General features: G+C 41.5%; 1 protein-coding gene across 2 annotated transcripts in view; it reads right to left on the bottom strand.

Annotated features, from left to right (window-relative positions):
* Positions 1-381: 381 nt before the first annotated feature.
* The window catches only part of LOC144459617 (protein NLRC3-like), a 38,445-nt gene continuing 26,299 nt past the window's right edge, over positions 382-12,527 (bottom strand). Inside the window, exons 9-13 of one of the 2 annotated variants that reach the window (XM_078163856.1) lie at positions 11,399-11,634; positions 9,354-11,184; positions 7,793-7,969; positions 4,847-5,020; positions 382-571 (exon numbers count right to left, since the gene is read on the bottom strand). In XM_078163856.1, the coding sequence (XP_078019982.1) occupies positions 559-571; positions 4,847-5,020; positions 7,793-7,969; positions 9,354-11,184; positions 11,399-11,634 (2,431 nt within the window). In that variant the 3' untranslated portion in view covers positions 382-558. The remainder of the gene's footprint in view (positions 572-4,846; positions 5,021-7,792; positions 7,970-9,353; positions 11,185-11,398; positions 11,635-12,527) is intronic. The other variant, XM_078163855.1, reaches the window with a different exon arrangement.

Below are 12,527 nucleotides of genomic sequence, written 5' to 3'. Positions count from 1 at the left end.
TGGACCACGTGATGGCTCAAGTTGTTTCCCCTTTTGTTGACAAATAGCAGTGGGCCTGCAAAAACAGAAGAAAGTTCTGGGTCCGACTTTAATATGCGCAGTGTTTTATGAAAGAGAGAGCCAGTTCTAATGATTGGTCAATCCACTGTGATGGGTATCCCTGCTGTGCAAATCTGTTTTTCAAACCCATTCTGATTTAATGCTAAAATGTGGGTGCACCGTCATGAAACCAAAAAATATAAAGTTGTTCCTTTTGGATTGGAACGTCAATTAATGTTTAAGGAGCATCAAATTATCTCCATCTACTGGTGACTAAAAGTAACTACAACAACACTGTGTTTAAAACACACAATAACAACAAAGTACAACAGTTGACAAAAGTCCTTTTGTAGCATTTATTTGAGTCACCTCACTATTATACAGTATATACACACACACACACACACACACACACACACACACACTAACACAGACATGCACTCACACAGACTCACACAGACACACAAACTGATGCTGCTGCTTCAACGTCTCTGGATCATCAGGACACAGCTGATCCTCTCATGACCTCCATCTGATGAGAGAAGAAGACAAGAGAAGTTATAAAGCAGCTGTCAGTCAGTGATGCAGCACATCCAGTATAAAGACCAGTAGGGACTTCCTGTTCAGAGCAGAGTGGAGCGGCTGTGTAGCGTAGTCGGCTTCCTTCCAGCTCTCATGTTAACGTGTTGGAGTGAACACACTGAGCTGGAAGCTCACAGACCTGCAGAGACTTTGGGCATCAAGTCTGTTTACTCTGCAGATTTCACTCAAGTACACAGTGGAAATAAACTGCTGAGAGTCCTGAACGCATCATGGCTGCACAAACAGAGGGATTCACTTTAATGATGGATTTACTGAGTCTGTTAGAACAAATGACTGATGGACAGATATATCATGTTAAATGTTCTACATGTTCATCCAAAGACTGAACAGCAACACATCAGCTGTGATTACTGGACTTCAGCAGAGGTTCTGCTCTGTATAAAGAACACATGGTTACTAAATGTAATGATGGTTCTATAAAATAAGAGCCAGTGATTTGTAGGCTTCAGTCAGACTGATCTCAGAGCTGTGACAAAGATGAAGACAACAAACACTTTAAAGAGGACATATTATGCTCATTAACAGCTTCATATTTGGATTCTGGGTTTTTACTAGAACCTGTTTACATGCTTTAATGTTCAAACTAGAATTACCGCCTCATAGTTGTTTGCCTTATAAAGAAATCTTAGCTTCAGTAGAAAAAGCCGTTGAACACAGGGTATTCACAACAGTCTGAAGTCTGAGGTTTTTGTTCACAGGGATTACTTTTACATACATTTACCTCATTATCTGAAACTGTGGCCACATTTAATACCAACATCCTTCATTGTAACACTATAGGCTATATAAAACACACACACACACACACACACACACACACACACACTTCCTGACGTTTACCTTTAAGGTCAAGTGTTCATGAAAATACACAGGATATAGTTTTATACAGTCTATGGCAGCAACAGTCATGTTTACAACAACAAAGTCACTATATAAACTCAATAATATCTCACTGGAAACAAACCTAACATGTCAATAAAATAAATATTACTCCTGACATCACAACACTGAGTTACGTTATATAAGCATGAAGAACAGACATCAGTATCAGTCATTCATCCTGCTCTCTGTCCCACCTCTACTGAGGACACTCACTGTCCACAGGTAGGCTGTCTCAGCTACATTTTAAGATAAGTGACAAACTAAGTTAAACAGACTACATACAGACAGCTTTCATTTTAGTTTGCTTTAACTATTTGCTATTGGTCCCACTAGTGTGATGTGCTTGTGTAAAATGTGATTGTAAACCATAACGGCGGTGAATGAGGGACAGAGCAGATTGAAATATGTCTTTCTACATGCTGAACACGTGTATTGATAAAGCACTGGCTTTTTACTGCTCAAGGTTTTATTGAGTCTGCAGCATGATGATACATGAAACCAAAACTTTACAAAGTAACAATGAAAGAGACGATAACAGCGGAGCTTATTAGTACTACAGTCTTGATTCATTTTGCCCCGGGCTGTTTAATACAGAGTCTCCACACCAATCCCTACCCAGCCACTCTGAGGTTGCTTCTGGTCCTGATATAGCCTGCAGGCCGCCAACTGAATAGGCCTGCTTTAAAGGTTAGGAGTGAATTTTCAACTCAGTTTTTCTTCTTAAATTAAAGTTATACTATGCAGGATTGTTGCTTACAGTTTGTAAACACACTTGCCAGTGAAAGTGAAAGTAAAAGCCAACCCCAGATTCATTCTTGTTTGGCATTTCTTCTCACTATATTTGTGTTTTCAGGTGTTGTATCTCTTTGATTCCTGCTGCTTACAGTCTGGCATCTGGTCCCCACCTTTTTATAAAGCCCTGAGCTCACCTAACACAGGCAGAGGGCAGAGTCTCTGCAGATAAATACACCACCACACACTCTCAGTGTGTGGTGGTGTATTTATCTGCAGAGTCTCTGCAGATAAATACACCAGTACACACTGAGAGTGGCTCATAAGCAAGGGTGGACTGGCCATCGGGAGTACCGGGAGATTTCCCAGGGGGCCGCTGGGTCAGTGTGGGCCGGTACAGCCGGAGGAAAAAAAAAAAAAAAACTTTAGGCGCAGTTGGGCTGGCCTTTAATATGATAACCAATGTTGAAGTTTCTCTAGTAGTGTTTGGCTCATCATCTTTGGCCCATGTGGGTGTGTCACACCCCTTTCACCTCGTCGTTGAGCTGTTGGCCAATCACAGCCAAGGGCTGAGGGCCACAGGCTGTCCCATCCTCCTTCTGCATCAATCAATCAATCAATCAATCAATCACGCAGAAGTCATGGAGAAGAAAAACATGGAGAAGAAGCACAAGGGAGGCGTGGACAAGATTAGGAAAAAAAAGAGACAGGCATTGCTGCAAATGCTGCAAAATGTCAGAAACTGACAACCCTGTTTTCTGCTGCTGGACCATCCTCTGCAGCATCAGCAGCAGCACCTGTGGCGGCAGCTCTGGCGTGTGACCAGGTGGGAGATGCAACTCAGGTAAGGCAGCTGTAATGGGATCATTTTTTTGCTAGCTTGCTAACTTTTAGCACAGCGCGTGTAGTTTGCTTTTTGCTGTCAGAACGTCATTACTGTGTACAGACTAGAGCCAGACAGGGCTCAGTGGCATTAGTCAACATGGTTAAGTAGTTAATAAAGTAACGTTAGTAACATCTGATCTATCATTATCTCTTGTGTATTCCCCTTAAAGCTGCTGAGGTAAATGCAGCTCTGCTGTCTTAATTACTTTGCTAATTCATCAACATTAAAATGTCATTTTTTCCTTTTTGTGTGTTGGACAATATATAGAAATTGAGACAGTCTAGTACATGCACTGCGAAGGGGAAAATGTAATGTATTGTTCTTAGTGTATTATTCGCAGTCAGATTATAAAACTTAAGCTGTACTTTTTCAGTATTTAAGAGCATTTGATTGTGCTTATCTGAGGCACCATCTATAGGTTAATGTGTTCAACATTTTTCTATAGAACATAAATGAAATTTAAATATTCTGACAGTAATGTTCCTGCATATTTAAAATATTAAATATCAAACAACATGATGTAGCAAAATGTTCCTCAATACATGGAAGTGAATTTTGACATTTCAAGTACATTTACTATATGTTATCAGTTAGTAGGGCTACAGAATAATATGTTCACTCAAGCCTACATAAAATAAACTTAATGCTCACTCAGATTATGTGTTCTGTTAGTGTATACTTTTCAACATCTTCTCCTTTCACAACACTTGGAATGTTTTGGATGAATTAAAGCCTCTTTCTTTTAGAAGCATTCAGAAGAGACCATCACAGCCTTTTACTAACCTTTACTAAACCTGGTTTAGGGAGGGACCATTGTGTACTTGGGAATGATACACATATAGTACATTACATTACACAGTGCACTTTTTCACCTGTGTTTAATTATCAATCAAAACACTTTTTTTCCATTACCTATATTACAGTTTATTGTAATGCAGCTTTTTTGTCACCTCTTCTTTTGGGAATTCCCCAAAACTTCAACCTAATGTCTCTCTTCACATCTCCTGCCAGGTTGAGTCACCATCCCCACAGAAGAACTGTGGCAGGGAGGGAGAGGAGAGCAGCCTGGTCGTACTAGTCCAGGTAAAGCCACATTCATACTGTAATGTAACACTGTAACTGTAACATAAATAATTTCCCCTCAGGGATCAATGAAGTATTTCTGATTCTGATTCTGATTCTGATACATAGCATTTTTTAATTCATCTAGAGTAATGAATTAAACATTCATTAAAAAGTGCTTAACACCATAATAGTGTACTACTATTAAATTCTACCATTTTAACATTTCACTGATAGTGTTGTTTAAGTGCTTTACTAACATAAACAATCTCTTATCTAGACTGAAGATGATCATGCATCCACCGCCAGCATCCCCGCCCCGATCCCTGGAGAGTGGACCGGTCAGGTACCAAATTCCCAGGCTGCTTTTTTGCCCCAGTCCGCCCCTGCTCATAAGTGATGATTGAGAGGGGTTATTTCTGTATGAGTCTATACACTGTTTTTAAGGGAGATCCTGCAGAGTTTATCTTTAAGGTTTTAGCTCCACATTGCTCTGCCACAGTCAATGGATTAAACCACTGAACAAGACAAATAGACTTCACTGTGGATCAGTATAATATCAGCCTGATGTCTGCAGTTTAGTGTCAACACAACTTTCACAGCATAATAATCTCAGCACAGGAGTAAAAAATGGTGTCTGACCTCAGAGTCTCCAGTTTACAGTGTGGACTCTCCAGAAAATCACACAGCAGCTTCACTCCTGAATCCTGCAGCTTGTTGTCACTCAGGTCCAGCTCTCTCAGATGGGAGGGGTTGGACTTCAGAGCTGAGGCCAGAGAAACACAGCTGATCTTTGACAAACTGCAACGACTCAGTCTGAAGAAAGAATAAATGATGTTGATAAAAATCATTAATAAAACAATCAGATGTGTTCAGGTGTTAAATGTGTAGCTCAACATTACTATGTCCTGATCAATGAGCTTTGCCCTAAACTGAGTAGAGTGACTTTGTCATTGTGTTATTGTGGATCATCATGATGTCAGCCTTCTACAGACATCATCCAAATGTCACCACAACATTCATTCACCTATTCATATCAACACAGATTAACAACATGCTGCTAATCTCAGTCAAGTCTGTATTTAGAGGATCAATATCAAATCAGACACGTTGGACTAAAAACTGTTCATTCATTCATTTCTTACATGACCTTCATACTGTATTTGTATATGGAATAAAAAGGAGAGGGACACATTTGTTCAAGTTTGTTCAACAGCCACATGCACATTAAAAGAGTTATTGGTGGCAGTAAATATTCCTCCTGTCCATACTGAGTGTGAAGTGGTCTCTTCTTAACTCAGCTACACTGTAAGAAATGTCTTCATCAGTTCAGATGAAACTAATATGAAGCTTCAGCAGTCTGAGTTATCCAAATCAAGAGGGTGTGGACCAAAGTTACAGACTGTTTAGCACCAAACTCCCTCTTTGAGTTACTGTTCCTCCTCTGCAGCTCAACAAGAAAAACACTGTCAAACACTAAATACTGACTGTAACTCAGACGTCTGAAGCCTCATATTAGTTTAAACTGAACTTTGACACAGAACAAGACTGTGGATTTTGTCCTCCATCTGGTAACACTGGAGTCAGGTTATAAAGGGACTGCTTCACAGACAGTATGGACAGAAGGAATGATTACAGACATCAACTACAAAGTGCACTCAGTAGAGTGCAGACCTCTGCCAGGCGACTGCATTACAGCTGTGACTCTAGACAACAACACATGCTGCTCAGCTGTGACCGCTGGAGTTGTCCCTCCTGACTTCCTTACAGTCAAGATGGCGGCTAAGATAACAAAACGTCTGAGATGCTTGCTGTCTACACAGGGCTTTAAACAGATGACATTAACATAGGACATATCAAAGTGCTTGACTTATATATAACATTTACTAAAGTGCTGGACGTAATCTTCAGAGTCTGTTATAATAAAATGTATGCCTCTGTGCACCAGTCAAGTTTCTCATTACATCCATGTCTGTAAAAACATGGATGCTTCACATCCATTGTCCCCCGACAGCACAGAAGATCTATACAATCAGCACAGTTTCAAGATCAGTGTCACCAACTCAGTCTCTGACCAAATGTCTCCCCTTCTGTTCCTGAGATATGACGTTTAATAATGACCAGAGAAGTGTTTTATGCAGAACATGATGATGTCATAGTGAAGTTGACCTTTGACCTTTTGGATATAAAATCTCATCATTCATTATTTTATCCTGTTAAACATTAGTGTGAAGATTTGTCATCATTAGCGTATGAATTGTTAAGTTATGGCCAAAAACATATGTTGTGAGGTCACAGTGACCTTGACCTTTAATCTTTGACCACCAAAATCTAATAATTTGATCTTTGAGTCCAGGTGGACGTTTGTGCCAAATTGGAAGAAATTCCCTTGAGGCATTCTTGAGATACCACTTTCACTAAAATGGGACGGACAGACGGACGGACAACCTGAAAACATAATGTCTCCAGTCACGGCTATCTCCGGCACAGAGGCATAAAACATAGAATGTAAAGTTTCAGCTTTAGAATAAATAACACACACTGACCATTATATGACGCTTGTCTTGAGTTATGCGGCTGTAAAACAGTGGACGTGTCATTTCCTATAAATTCTTCACAATAAAAGTCCCATGTTGTTTTGTTATTTTAGCTTTGTTTAGCTTTTATTGTGAAGCAGCCAAAGCAGAAAATATTGGCTTTTCATCTGCAGTGACTTCATACGAATCTTATCCGTCTGACAGCGAACATGAAACGGTAAAATAAGGCAGATATCTGAAAGTACAAACAGCAACGCAGGAGAGAAACTAAACTTCAAACCACAGAGATTCAGTTCAAAGATACAAAACTTGTGAACACACAGACACTTTGAAAACTCTGGGCTGCTGTACAGACACCAGTTGAGCCTCAACACACGCTTGTTGGAGGGGGCGGAGCCTGTCAGCTCCAGCTCCACTAGTTTGGAGTCCACATGTGTCTGTCTTTGCTTTTAGGTGGATTACAATAAGAAATGACACGTTTGGAAGATTTTATTCCACTTACAGTGATGTAACCAGAGGCTGTTAACTCAAGTAACGTCACCTGTGTGGGTCGAGGAGGAGGGAGAGAAACGCAGCCCAGCGACAGGAAAACACAGTAAAGACTCTCACACTGAGCTCAAATCAAAGCAGTGCACATAAACAAGGTAAATAACATCAATAAAATATTTGCTTTCTTTCAGGGGGGTGGGGGATCCCACTGATAGAGGAAACACTTGATAGCAACTGGGATTGTTCCACAGCACATCAGTCAACACATGGATGCATAGGGAAACAGGAGCCAGTGAATGCTTGTCATTTAGAAATGAGATCACATAGACGTATGAATCCAGATCATTAATGGTGCAGTCCTAATGGGCGTGTGAGTGTGAAAGAATATCAACCTGTCCTTAAAGTCCAAGATGTTTCCAGTGCAGACTATTTATTTGCTTATTGTTGCAGTCTAAAGGTCTGTGACTTCAAATGATTATGTGACGTTAACATCAAAAAAGGATTTATATTATATATATCCAAAAACAAACAAACAAACACCTACATAAGCAAGTGAACTGACCTCAGAGTCTCCAGTCTACAGTTTGGACTCTCCAGTCCAGCACACAGCTGCTGCACTGCTGAATCCTGCAGGTTGTAGTTGTAGCTCAGGTCCAGCTCTCTCAGATGGGAGGGGTTGGACTTCAGAGCTGAGGCCACGACTTCACAGTGAGTCTCTGAGAGTCCACACGCAATAAATCTGACATGACACATATATTACAAAATATGTTATTGTCAAAGAGACACTTTATATTTACTTTATGGATTTGATGATAAAACAGTTTGAAATATCCTGTTTTGATGGACTGAAAATAGTTAAGAATAAAAAAAGAACACAAAGAATTCAAACTAATTAAAAGCTGATTCATGACCAGAATTACTGCCTCGTGGTCGTATGCTTCACCAGTCAAGTTACACTTACAGTTTACATCCATGTCTGTCCAGACTCATATGTGTCCATGACAGTAGACAATGATTCAAATATGGATGTTGCTGCAAAGAAGCTACTTATTCTAAAACACAGACGCTTCACACACATCTTCAACCCGACAGCACAGAAGATCTATACAATCAGCACAGTTTCAAGATCAGTGTCACCAACTCAGTCTCTGACCAAATGTCTCCCCTTCTGTTCCTGAGATATGACGTTTAATAATGACCAGAGAAGTGTTTTATGCAGAACATGATGATGTCACAGTGAAGTTGACCTTTGACCTTTTGGATATAAAATCTCATCACTTCATTATTTTATCCTGTTAGACATTAGTGTGAAGTTTTGTCATAATTAGTGAATGAATTCTTGAGTTATGGCCAAAAACATATTCTGTGAGGTCACAGTGATCTTGACCTTTGACCACCGAAATCTAATCAGTTCATTCTTAAGTCCAACTGGACGTTTGTGCCAAATGTAAAGAAATCCTCTCAAGGTGTTCTTGACATGTCGTGGACAGACTGACAACCCAAAAACATGATGCCTCTGGCCACGACTGTCGCCGGCGCCGAGGCATGAAAAAAGAGATAGCAACAACTGGATAAAAGCAGTTTTTAGGACTTCAGAAATCTCCTTTGGCAAATGATACAGATCTTATTTTAAATGTTTAAGCATAGTGGTGAATAAACTCAGGTATTATCTGCATGTCTGATTCTATAAAACACCTTACACAATCTGTTTATGGAGTAATAACTTTACTGCTTTCACTCAGAACCATCAAATACTGCCATACTGTGATGAAATGCTGCTGTGATAAAACCTCAACAACAACCTCTGAAGTCCATCATTTGTTTTATCAGGTTCACATGGCGCCTCCATCACATAAAGGTGAAAAACTGTAAACTGGAACAATGATTAGAAATAAATAGAAAAACTGTGTTCATTAACTCAACAGCTATAAACACAACCAACTGAAACATCTACATGTTTTGCACTCACAGCATTTGAAACAGCTCAAGAACATCTGTGACAAAATACAACAGACACATCATTTGAACATTTTATGAATAATAAGAATTTCATAGTGTGAATATTTGAAGAATTAAACTACTAATCTACAATGATTTATGATGTTAATCACATCTGGACTTACCCAGCCTTTCTGCAGTTCCTCACAGCTGGAATCAGTCTCCGTCGTCCAGCGTCTGTTGTGTTGTATTTCTTCAGGTCCAACTCATCCAGAACCTCCTCTGACATCTGCAGCATGTAGGCCAGAGCTGAGCAGTGGAACTCTGAGAGTTTCTTCTCTGATCTGTTCTCTGACTTCAGGAACTCTTGGATCTCCTGATGTACTGAGAGGTCGTTCATCTCCAGCAGACAGTGGAAGATGTTGATGCTTCTGTCAGGAGAGATCTTGTTTGTGTTCATCTTCTTCAGGTTGTTGATGGCTCTCTGGATGTCTGTCCAAACCAAAACGCCTCCTAACAGTCTCTGGATGATTTCTGGACTGTTGTCTGTCCGACCCAAAAGGCCTCCTAACAGTCTGTGGTTGGACTCCAGAGAGAGGCCATGAAGGAAGCGGACAAACAGATCCAGGTGACCATTTTTACTTTGGAGGGATTTCTTCATGGCTCTGTGTAAGAAGACATCCAGGGATCTGTAATTATCCTCGTCTGTCTCCAGGAAGTCCTCCAGTACCTTTGTGTTCCTGTAGGTGAAACAGTGGAACAGGTAGACTGCAGCCAGAAACTCCTGAACGCTCAGATGAACGAAGCAGTAGACTGTTTTCTGGAAGATCACAGACTCTCTTTTGAAGATCTCTGTACAAACTCCTGAGTACACCGAGGCCTCTGTGACATCAAGACCACAGCGCTCCAGGTCTTCTTTGTAGAACATGATGTTTCCTTTCTCCAGTTGTTCAAACGCCAGCCTCCCCAGCTTCAGAAGAACGTCCCTGTCAGCCTCCGTCAGCTCCTGTGGACTGGTCTCATGTCCCTCATCATACTTGTGCTTCTTCCTCTTTGTCTGAACCAGCAGGAAGTGTGAGTACAGGTCAGTCAGGGTCTTGGGCAGCTCTCCTCTCTGCTCTGTAGTCAACATGTGATCCAGAACTGTAGCAGTGATCCAGCAGAAGACTGGGATTAGACACATGATGTGGAGGCTCCTGGATGTCTTCATGTGTGAGATGATTCTGCTGGACCGCTCTTCATCACTGACTCTCCTCCTGAAGTACTCCTCCTTCTGGGCGTCAGTGAAGCCTCGTACTTCTGTTACCCTGTCAACACATGCAGGAGGGATCTGATTGGCTGCTGCAGGTCGGGAAGTTATCCAGACCAGAGCCGAGGGAAGCAGCTTCCCCTCCATGAGGTTTGTCAACAGCACGTTGACTGATGACTTCTGTGTGACATCAGTCACAACCTCATTGTTGTGGAAATCCAGAGACAGTCTGCTTTCATCCAGGCCGTCAAAGATGAACAGAACTTTACAGACAGCGAGCTCCTCTGCTGTGACCTTCTGTAATGTTGGATGGAAAACACGGAGCAGAGTGAGAAGACTCAACTTCTCATCTCTGATCAAGTTCAGCTCCCTGAACGAAAGCAGAATCACCACACTGACATCTTGGTTTTCCAAACCCTCGGCCCAGTCCAGAGTGAACTTCTGCACTGTGAAGGTTTTTCCAACGCCAGCGACGCCGTTGGTCAGAACCACTCTGATGTGTTTCTGTTGGTCAGGTAAGGCTTTAAAGATGTGCTGACACTTGATTGGAGTTTCATGGAGGGTCTTCATCTTAGAAGCTCTCTCAAGCTGCTTCACCTCATGTTGGGTATTAACCTCTTCACTCTGTCCCTCTGTGATGTAGAGCTCAGTGTAGATCCTGTTGAGGAGGGTTCCACTTCCTGTTTCATCACTTCCTTCAGTCACACGTTCACATCTCCTCCTCACACTGATCTTATGTTCATCTAAAACCTCCTGCAGACCACTGTCTGCTGAAAGAGAAGGAAACATGTCAGACTAAAGAAATAAATCTGGACTCTGATTATTTTCATGACCAACATTAAAACAAGTAACACAAACAAATGAAGGTTTTATACATTAGTTTTATAAAATCTTTCATGTCTACACTTTACAACACAAATAAACTAAGAAGAATCCTGTTTTCAGACATGATGACATCAGCAGACAGATGTACAGTCTTACTTTGTACAGTGCTGGTCTGACTGGCTGTCTGCAGTCCAGCTCTTGTTCTGGATCTTTCTCCACACTGGGGACAGGAGGAGTCTCCTGATGAAGCAGACTGGTCCCAGTATGAGCTGATGCACTGTCTGCAGAACCAGTGTCCACAGCTGGTAGAGACTGGATCCTTCAGGACGTCCTGACACAAACTACAGCAGGACGGCTGCTCCTCCACAGAAACATGACTCCTCTTCTTCTCTCTGTGGAGATGAACACATTATTTAGATCTCGTCCTGCAAACTGTGCTGAAAATTATTTGCTTTATTCACACACTCAGTCACAGGCAGTTCAAATATCTCATGGTGGAGCTTCATGAAAACCTCCTGAGTAATGTTGTGCTCCACTGTGAGACGACTTTCAAAAGGCAAAAAGCTCCCTCATGTTTTTCAACAGTCTCTTACTTTGTGTCTGAGGGTCCAGGTTCATTACTGAACAATGGAGCATCAGGTCTGGACCGGTCACTCTTCATAGACAGACAGCTGGACACTGGAGACTCTGCTCTCTGTCTGTGGAAACAACAAATGTTTGACACATATTATTAGTCCTTGTAAAGACCAGGTTCAAACAGTATCATCGTTGGCGCTGCCTGTGTTTTACCCACCAGCAGCTACGTGTCTCCTTTATCTGAACACCCTTGTAAATATACAGGTAATTTAGTTTCCTTCTTATTTCTTCTCTCAGTGCTGCTCTTAAATAGCATCTTCCGGGGCGCTATTTTTTTTTTTATGTTCTGAGAGGCCTTTTTAACTTCTCTTTAATTCTGGTGTGTGAATGAACTGTCAGTGAATCAGTGATGCAGATAGGAACACTCGCAGGTCTTTTGATCCTTTTTTGGCAAAGCTACTATCTCTACCTGGCGTCACTACCTGTCATGGAGCAGGACATGGCGCACCAGGGAGAGTTACACTGAGCCATGAGTTTCTTTTTTCCCTGCAGACTTCAGTAGCCGGGGAGATACCAGCTGGTATCCCGAGGGCGATATGCAAGCCGATCGTAAAGACCCAGAAAAGGGGAAGAAGAGGTGGTCTACACCGGAGATTAAAGACTCTCAGGTTGAGCGATCGCCGCAAATTCCCCCCACTTCCTACAATTC

This window comes from Epinephelus lanceolatus, chromosome 22 (genome assembly GCF_041903045.1).
Source record: "Epinephelus lanceolatus isolate andai-2023 chromosome 22, ASM4190304v1, whole genome shotgun sequence".
Taxonomy (NCBI): Eukaryota; Metazoa; Chordata; class Actinopteri; order Perciformes; family Serranidae; genus Epinephelus; species Epinephelus lanceolatus.
This window is presented reverse-complemented; position numbering and strand designations above follow the sequence as displayed.